Here is a 9,238-nt window from a genome sequence, read left to right as displayed (position 1 = left end):
TCTTAATGTGTGTAGTAACACAGCTTGGTTGTATATAATCATCTTTAGATAATTTTGTATCATCTTTAAATGATATTTCCTACATTAAAACATTGTTCAATGCATCATTTCACTTCATAATAAAAAAGTTAATTTCCATTAAAAACATGTGCCAAATATATGATTTGTGCTATACGTAAAACCTAATAAACCCTGCTTAATCAGGACTCAAACATCATCGAGCAAACATGGGCATTTCGGACTTCTGCTGCCAACTACATGTCCACCAGCCATATTAAGGCCTGGTTCTTTTCGGCTGGAGGAGACGGCTTAAGCTTAACTGCCCGCTGAATAGCGGTGAAAAAAAGTCGCTAAACAAATGCAGTCATTCTTTTCTTTTTCTGTCGTTTGGGCTCATGGTCTGAATTGTCTGATGGGAAGTCTTTAATACCCCTGGACTATTATTGTGTTCTGATTAGCTGATATTGTGTTATTTCCTACTGTTTTGCGGTAGATATGGGCAACAAAACAATTTCCAAAATACCACTAGATTTATATGTGTCATGTTTAATTAGCACATATTTCACTACAATACTACATGGTCTGCCTAGGCAAGACTACCACTATAAACTTTAGAAGTTATTCATTGTAAAATTGCACTGCAAAGTTTAGTAGTTACCCATTGTTAAGTTGCACAACGCCTAATAATCATACAAGGAACATACAATTACAGAATTACCCGGTAGCACACAACCTAATTCTTCAACAAATATGTCTGAGCATTGCACTAATTTCTTCAGGCATTAGTGTGTCAGGCATATATGCATCATTGTCTCCCTACCCATACATCCATGAAGCACATCTGCAAGTGCATTACTACTGTTGAATACTACAACCTGCAAATCTGAAATGCACACGAGCCTTTGATGGAAATCAATCTTTAATTGCTGGTTCTTCTCTGTATCTATATTATTGCACAATTGCTAATCATACACGACACATACAGTTCCTTGGTAGCACACTACCTAATTCCTCAACAATATATCTGAACATCCCATGTTAATTTCTTCAGACATCAGTGTGCCAAGCATATATGCTTGTTTCCCTGACCATACATCCCTGAAGCAAACCTGCAAGTGCACTGCTACTGTTGAAAATTACAAGCTGCAAATCTACAATGCACGCTATCCTCTCTGTGTCTATATGATTGCAAGGCAGGAACGAGGACTAACCGCAAAATGGAAGTAACATCCTCGGAAGTCATCGTCTAGATGGTCAGCTCAAATGTGCGGCACAAGCAGCTAATTGCAAAGATGTCAAGTGTCACGCCGATTCGCACGGTGAAGGTGCTGCACGGAACGCCACCCCATCGCCATCTGCGCTGCTTGCACGACGTCGCTGCCCGGAGCAGAGCCGGTCGAGGCCGGAGTTGGTCTGGAGGGGGTCGGATCCGGCGGGTAAGGGAGCTCCGGTGAAAGAAGGAGCTCCGTCGGCGGGGAGGGAACCCTGCCGTGATCTCTCTTGGAGCCCCTGGAGCCGGGCTCGTGGCGGCGGGCATCGACGCGAGCTCCTGGAGGCAGGCAGGCCGAGCTTACACGGTGGAGCATCACGGAGGGAGAGAGAGCAGGTCGGGCTGATGCCGGTGTGTGGGAGGGGGGGCAGGGGGGGACGTCGGCGCCGGAGACGACCCTATCTGCTCCGGCGGGTCGGCAGCTGGTTGAAGGCTCGGGCCTGGGTGTGGAAGGCCGAGCGTACTATGGGCCCGCCCATTCGCATATCAGTACAAAACTAAGATACTGATCCATGGGCTCCCACGTACGAGTTTAGGTGGGCTGCGAACGGCCCGCTCCCTCCTCCTGCTCGAGCAAACTATTCTCTTCTCTCCATACAATGCGTATGCTGAATTTTTTTATTCTCGAAAAAAAAAACGTATGCTGAATTTTTTGTCTAACAAAAAAGGTATGCTGAAATTTTCACTGAAAAAAAGTACAGTTTGTTATTTAAAGAAAGGGGTCCCCCCCCCCGCCTCATTTTTTGTTGACAAAGCAGCAAAAAAGGGTGCAGTACTTAAGCTGAAATGCTGAGAGCAATCTATGTTTATGGGTGTTTCTCAACAACAACAACATAATCTAGGTTGTGGGTGCTCATGAATGGCCGCATGATGAAATACTCCCATCATGCCGCTTATATATACAGTAGAAAATAATCTAACCATGCAGCATCCATCCAATCTTAAACAGACCAACCGAACAAACGGAAGAAGATCCAACTAGCACAATAGAAAGGATACACACACTGAACTGCGCGCGAGGACACTGTCAGATCCAAACTTGTTTCCGTGCGCGCTGAAAACAGATCGAAACCGCGAAGCGAGTCGCGACCAGACGAAACACAGAACACACTTGGAAGAAACAAAAGTGGATGTGAAACCAGACGCACAAGGCACAACGGACCTCAGATCGCAACCAGAGCTCGCCGCCGGGGAGACGACGGCGCGCACCGGAGACCGGAGACCTCCGGTCAACGCCAAGGTCTCGCACGGGGTCGCCTCTTGGGTCGGCCGAGCTCACTCTGTTTCCCGCTCTCTTTAGTACGAGAGCATGAGCATGTAGCTAGTGGAGGTGCACTTACTCCTGTCCGTCTGATGTAAATGAGCCTGCCTCACCACTTGCGCGCAGTGTGGCGGTGTGAACGCGCCTGACCGCCCGGCTCTGATCGAGTGTGTGCTGCTCTCTCTCGGGGCGACCTGTGCACCGCGGCCTACATCACGTACTAGGTGCCCGCTGGCAGCACGGTGAATCACATTGATTGTCACACGCCAAATTTGTCTTTTTAAAAGATCAAAAAACATTAACCAAAATGAAGCCAGAGTACAGGACCCAGAACGTTAGAGATTACTACATTACAGGTCCAAGTTATTCATCACCAAAAAAAAAAATACAGGTCCAAGCAAAATGCTACTACTCCGTAATTACGTGCAGCCGTGAAGGTGGCGGGTTTCCTTCCGAACGTGTCATTATTCGGGAGAGCTAAAACTTTGCGGAAATGATACACCAACGCGGTGCACACTCACCACTTGGGCTGAAACGGGGTCTGTGAACACATGCACTCAAATACATTTATGTATTCAAATACATTTACGCTCATTTGATTTTTTTTTCCTAAAATGGCAATTTTTCGTATTTTTAAAATAAAAAATCCATATTTTTTAGAGGGGAAGATTTCAAACTTGCCATGTGTATTTTTGTTATAGGTAGCATTGCAAGTTCTAGGTCTTTGGCCCTGTTGGCTTTATTAATTTAAAGCCGGACGCCTTTGGCGTCTTCGTTCCAAAAAAAGTGTTCTAGGTCTTTTCGGAATGCCCCCATGGCAAGTTTTTGGGAAATTTTATCACGTATTCATGACTTTTTTTGGAATTGTTTTTTTTTTACTTTCTCACATGGCATTTGTTTTATTAAGAGTATGTCGTTTCAATAATTAGTAACATGTCACTTTTATTATCAAGAGGATGGAAGTTTTATGATCAAGAGCATCTCATTTTTGTTATTAATTGCATGACATTTTATTATTAGGAGCATGCCAGTTTTATTATAAACAGGATGGTAGTTTTATTATTGAGAGCATGGAATTTTTATTATGGCTGACAGTTTTATTATTAAGAGGGTGTCATTTCCATTTTTATTGGCATGGCATTTTTATTTATCACGTAAATTTATAAATCAGAGAAATGGAAATTTTATAAAGTAGCAGGGCAATCTTCATATTTCAGAGCATGGCATTTATGAATTTATGTTCCTATGTTTTTTTCATAAGAAAATGTCTATTTTTTTGTACACGGCATTTTTTATCTAAATGATGGCAGTTTTAAAGTTTAACGTGGCAATTTGATTTTTCCAGATCACACGTCCATTTTTTTAACCATACTCATTTGTTGCTTGTTGGAATTATCTGTTTCCATTTGCCAGGGCCAGCAAGCAAAAAAAAGGCTACATCCACGAACTAAGTACATACTCCCTCCGTCCCAAAAATAATGTCATGGTTTTAGTTCAAATTTGGCAAATTTGAACTAAAACCACTTATTTTGTATAGAGCCTTGGAGCCTTCCGAGTAGTGTAGGTATCATTAATTCACTGTTGACACGTCTTTTCTATGGGAACCCCTGAAACTGAAAAAACATTGTGAAGAACAAGAATTGTATACTTGAGCACATTTTAGTGAAATTTTGAGTTCTTATGAACACCCTTAATATTGTCATGGAATGTACGGTTTCATGGCAAGCACGTTGAGGTTTTCAGGAGCAAGAGCAAATCACAATAGTAGCACGCGGGAATTTAATTAGTTATTCCATAAATTTGGTCACATAAACCACATAGTTACTTGCTACAGTCATACAAAATTTCAAGAACTAAGGATGGCCTCCTCTGCTACTCACAACAACAAATACAGAAAATTCACGCCTTGATAGTTGCCTATCTTACTGGGAGATGCACGTTGACTTTGGAATGGGAAGAAGTGTGATGCATGATAAATTTCCATACATGTTAAAACTCAACCTCAGAAACCAGTTACAACACACGGGATCTATTCAATGTGAGAAGACGTGCCACGACATTTGTCATTGATGGTCTTTGATCCACATCAAGGTTAAGACATTCCACAGCAATACCGGCCAGAGTGTCAAGAAGCTCCAAATCTCCTGCTATGGCAATTTCCTTATCAAACAACTCAGTTGCTTTCTTCCCTTCTTTATGACACTCAAGGAAACTCGTCACTAAGTTGTTATTGTCGGAATGAGTGGCCTTCTTCCTGCTAATGACCTCTAAGATGACAACCCCAAAACTGTAGACATCACTTTTTTCAGTCAGTCGGCCTGTTTGTAGGTATACTGGATCCATATAAGTCATGTCACCAATGACATTTGCAGTGTGTTCCTTATCTACTGCAATCAACCTCGATATGCCAAAGTCTGAGATCTTTGGCACAAAGTTGTCATCCAAAAGTATATTTGCTGGTTTAACATCACCGTGCAGGATTTTGGTATGGGCTTGGGAATGCATATAAGCTAGACCATGTGCCGATTCCACAATAATGCTTAGACGCACATCCAAGTTGAGTGGCTCCCTCTTCTCGGACTCATGAAGAATGTCATGCAAGCTTCCTTTGGAAATGAACTCGTACACTAGCATGGGGGTATCCACTTCTAGGCAACAACCTATAAGCTTAACGATGTTCTTGTGGATGACTTGAGACTGTATGATGACTTCATTTGCAAATTGCTTGTTCTCCAGCACATTACCGCTAATTGGTTTCTTTACTGCAACTAGTATGTTATCAACAACCCCCTTGTAAACTTCACCAAAGCCACCTTTTCCAATTAAATTGCTACTTCTTAAAATTGGCTTGAGCTCCTCCTTTTTGAAAAGCTTTATAACTTTAGCTTTCTCCAAGGTAAGACCACCATTTTTCTCATAAAACTCCCTGGTCTTCCGCTTCTCTTTTCGAATAATAATGATGAATGCCACTAATGCGATGACAAGTGTACCGCCTATTACACCTATATATGGACAAAGAAGCAAACCTAAATAATTTAATGAAAAATATCCTAATTATTATTCTGCTAACAAATTCAGTAAGTTCATTTTAAGTTTCCGCATTGCTTTGAATAACTGCATATATTTTAACTTAAAGAAAAGTAAGATACTGAAATTGAATGTACCCGCGTCCTAGATCCTACATGATATAAGATTGTGCCCCTTGGTGGGGACTTGTTTGTTCATCAGTTGACTGAAACTTTTTTAAGTCAGGTCACTTGTAGGTCTCAAACAATATTCATCACTCCCCTCACATCGACCCACTCATTCAGCTAGCTAGCTAACTCCAGGAGGGACTAGACTATAACAAAGTACATATAAAAAGAGCTACATAGAAAGATTGCTTAATTTGTGTTGTCTACTTTAAGTGAACATACAAAAATTAAATAATTGCGAAACTGATAATTAGCAAAATCAAAACATTCAAAGTTGTTTGCCTGAGGTTACCTATGGAAATCTGTGCAGCAAGTGGGAACTTTGGAGCGCAGGGTCCAGTTCTTGGGTCATCGCTCTCATAACCTGGATGACAGGTGCATTGGTAAGATCCTTGAGTGTCCTTGCAGACACCGTAGCAATGATACTTTGCTGGATGTGCACATTCATCTATATCTGTGTTGCACAAATTCACAAAAATAATCATTAGGGCATCGATCGACCTCCTTAAACCATATTTCTAATAACAACGATGTCTTAAAAAACATGCAGTCAGACTTCTATTTTGAGTACTGATTAACAAGAAAAATGATCTTCATATGTATTGGCTGGAAACTATACCATCAAATTACTAGTTTCATATTTGATTTGTCCGTACATATTTCATACAACGATTGGCAGTCAAAGTTACTAAATGCTAAGTGAAAAATGTCACCATGCTAACACGGTATAAAACAGTGTGTGTACAACTAAAACGTACTAGTACGAGCAGTACTACTGGTTTTCTCTTTCAGTTTTAGAAAAAAATCCAGCAAGCAACCGAAATCAATTTCGGTTTGCATTTCGTTCAGAGGGCCGAACTACTCTATTGGATTCAATTAAATATTTTTTTAAAATGGAAAATATTTGAATTCCTGTATACTACTGAAATAATTTGGTGGAAAGGTAAATATTTCAGGGACTACTGAGATTACTGAAATTCAACGAATTTCATAGAATCTCACAGAAAGTACTACTTACTGGTGCATCCGTCGGCAAGGTAGGCGTTGCCCTCGTAGCCTTTGGAGCACTTGCAGTTGTAGCCAGGCCCATTGGTGGAATCCACGCAGTCGCTGTGCGCGCTGACGCATGCGGACTGACCCGTCTTGGCCGCCTGTGTGCATGAGAACACGTCGCCAGAAGCGGAGCCGTTGCCGCGGATGGCCCAGTCCAGCCAGACCGGCGAGGTCCGGTTGGTGTCCATGAGGAGGTCGGACCGTCGGAAGGTGTAGTTGTTCCTGTCGACGAGGAATGCGTAGTCGCAGGGGCTGTAGTCCATCATGGTGGAGTGGTCGTAGGTACGGAACTTGAAGTAGTTGCCGGTGAGGCCCGGCGGGATGTCGAGGCGGCAGCACCCAACGCCGGCGCAGAGGCCGTCCTGTGCGCTGGCCGAGTTGTTGCAGAAGGACATGCAGCCCGTGTAGTAGGTGTAGGCATCGGTGCCGCCCTGCGTCTTCCCGCTGCCCGTGTAGGCGAAGGTGTTGCAGCCGAGGACGACGAGCATGTTGTGTGTGTTGGAGATGCGGTACACGCCGTCCTTGTTCATCTCCGTCTCGGCGTAGCTGAAACCCGAGGCTTCGCTGGGGCTGGAGGCGTTAAAGCACATCCATCCAATGGGGAGCATCACCAGCGACTCGGCCGGGTCCGACGACAGGTGCATCACCTGGATGGACGTGCCGGCGAGCACAGCGCGGCTGCTGTTGACGCACTCGATCTCGAAGCCCTTGCGGAAGCAGCCGCCGCCGATGCCGAAAGGGTAGGGGATGTCCACGCCGCCGCAGCTCGTCGCGCAGCCATGGGTTACGACGAGGCTCCCTGCCGCCTCGTTGGTCGCTGCCGCTGCCGCCAGTAGCAGGGCGGTCAGCAAGAATGCCGTCGGCATTGATATATTGTACCAGCTGATGCCTGTGCAACATAGCTCACTAGCTGCTTTATATTGGAACCGTCGATGGTGAATAGTTAATTCTTCGCTTGGTTGCAATTTAAAATTGTATCTGGACGGCAGAGAGGTTGAAAAAAAGGATGGCCAAACCGTGGCCTTTGTCCGCTTCGCAAACAGACCATCAAATCTGTTGGTTGGACTATGGGAAATGATGAAGAGGTGCTCAACCTCGACTACTTCAACACTTCATCATTAATTGATGAGCTCTCTATTAAGGATTGGTGGATCAACATGTCCAGCACCAATAAGCCGAACCGAAAAGTGTTGGCCTCCCCTACCATGCTGACTTGTTGGACCATTTGATGTGAGAGAAATGTTAGGGTCTTCCGCCACAAGTCTATCCACCAGTCAATCCTACAATCAATCAAACATTCAAAGCGAGGCCAAGTTTTAGGTCATTGTGGGCGCAAAACATTTGGGCTGCATTATACCGGGAGAGTAGAGTGGCCATGTAATCTTCTTGTGGCTTTTGTAAAAGCAACTCTAGACTCCTTAACTAATGGATGAGGTGAATCTTTTGCCTTTGTTTCTACCTGCCAGTGGACGCCCTTGCGACCATCCTTGATAAGGCGAGGGCCGCCGGCCACCTACGAGGGGTGGTGGCTCACATTATCCCTGGGGGTTGGGTCACTCACCAGCAGTATGCGAATGATACCATGATTATGGTAGAGGGTTCGGATCTAGACATCGTCAACTTGCAGTTGCTTCTCTTGTGTTTCGAAGAAATGTCGGGGCTAAAAAATAATTTTGGTAAGAGCGAGGTGATTGTTCTGGGATACTCCGAGGCCGAGCAGCAACGGATCGCGAACAACCTGAATTGCGGGCTGGCCACCTTCCCATAGAGTATTTGAGGATACTGCTCTCTGACTCGAAGTTTCTTCTTAGTGCGTTTGACCCTCTCATGGGAAAGGTCGCCGCGCGGGCTGAACCGTGGTGTGAGTGGTTTACTTCCAAGGAAAGTAAGACTGTCTTGAATCTTGATTGACTCTAATCTCTCCAGTATCCCCATGTATATGATGGGATGTACATTTTGCTGGAGAGAGTGAATAGTTCATTCGATAAAGACCTGTCCCGGTTCTTCTAGCGGGCGATGAACAATCGACAGAAGTACCACGTGGTGATGTGGGCCGACATCTGTCTGTCCAAGGATATGGGTGGGTTGGGTATCCTGGCCTCCCGTCGGATAAACTCTATGCAACAATTCCTCGATACAAAGAGGACCTATGTGCGTCCATACAACCATGCTAGACTTTTAGTTCGTGTGTAAACCACCAACTTGACCCTATTTAATTTTGTTCTCTTTCAATTTTCTATGAAACAAATTTTCTCCCTTTCACGAGGGTCTTAATCTTTATAACTAAATGACCATATGCCGCCCAGGAAAGAGAATCACCGGAAAGAATAGAGAGCGCGTTAGACGAGTCGGATGGGACGAGGACAAGCAAATCCATGCTTAATCATGACTTTCTTTTAGGCTATATGCTTAATCATGACTTGGAACATCATCTTTAGCACCCACTACATACATGTCCAC

At 44.2% G+C, this 9,238-nt stretch overlaps 1 protein-coding gene and 1 long non-coding RNA gene across 2 annotated transcripts; both read right to left on the bottom strand.

The window, feature by feature from the left end:
• Nucleotides 1-664: 664 nt before the first annotated feature.
• Nucleotides 665-1,850, bottom strand: LOC123164488 (uncharacterized). Its single transcript, XR_006482481.1, has 2 exons — nucleotides 1,212-1,850; nucleotides 665-1,109 (listed from the first exon to the last, which is right to left on the bottom strand). It is a non-coding gene; the product is annotated as an uncharacterized lncRNA (long non-coding RNA).
• A 2,553-nt stretch (nucleotides 1,851-4,403) lies between these two features.
• LOC123157530 (wall-associated receptor kinase 2-like) lies at nucleotides 4,404-7,644 on the bottom strand. The gene is made up of 3 exons (XM_044575822.1): nucleotides 6,744-7,644; nucleotides 6,018-6,179; nucleotides 4,404-5,533 (listed from the first exon to the last, which is right to left on the bottom strand). Exons 1-3 carry the CDS (start codon nucleotides 7,642-7,644, stop codon nucleotides 4,545-4,547), a joined length of 2,052 nt encoding a protein of 683 aa, XP_044431757.1. The 3' UTR covers nucleotides 4,404-4,544.
• Between the last annotated feature and the right edge of the window lie 1,594 nt (nucleotides 7,645-9,238).

This window comes from Triticum aestivum, chromosome 1D (genome assembly GCF_018294505.1).
Source record: "Triticum aestivum cultivar Chinese Spring chromosome 1D, IWGSC CS RefSeq v2.1, whole genome shotgun sequence".
In the NCBI taxonomy this organism is placed as follows: Eukaryota; Viridiplantae; Streptophyta; class Magnoliopsida; order Poales; family Poaceae; genus Triticum; species Triticum aestivum.
This window is presented reverse-complemented; position numbering and strand designations above follow the sequence as displayed.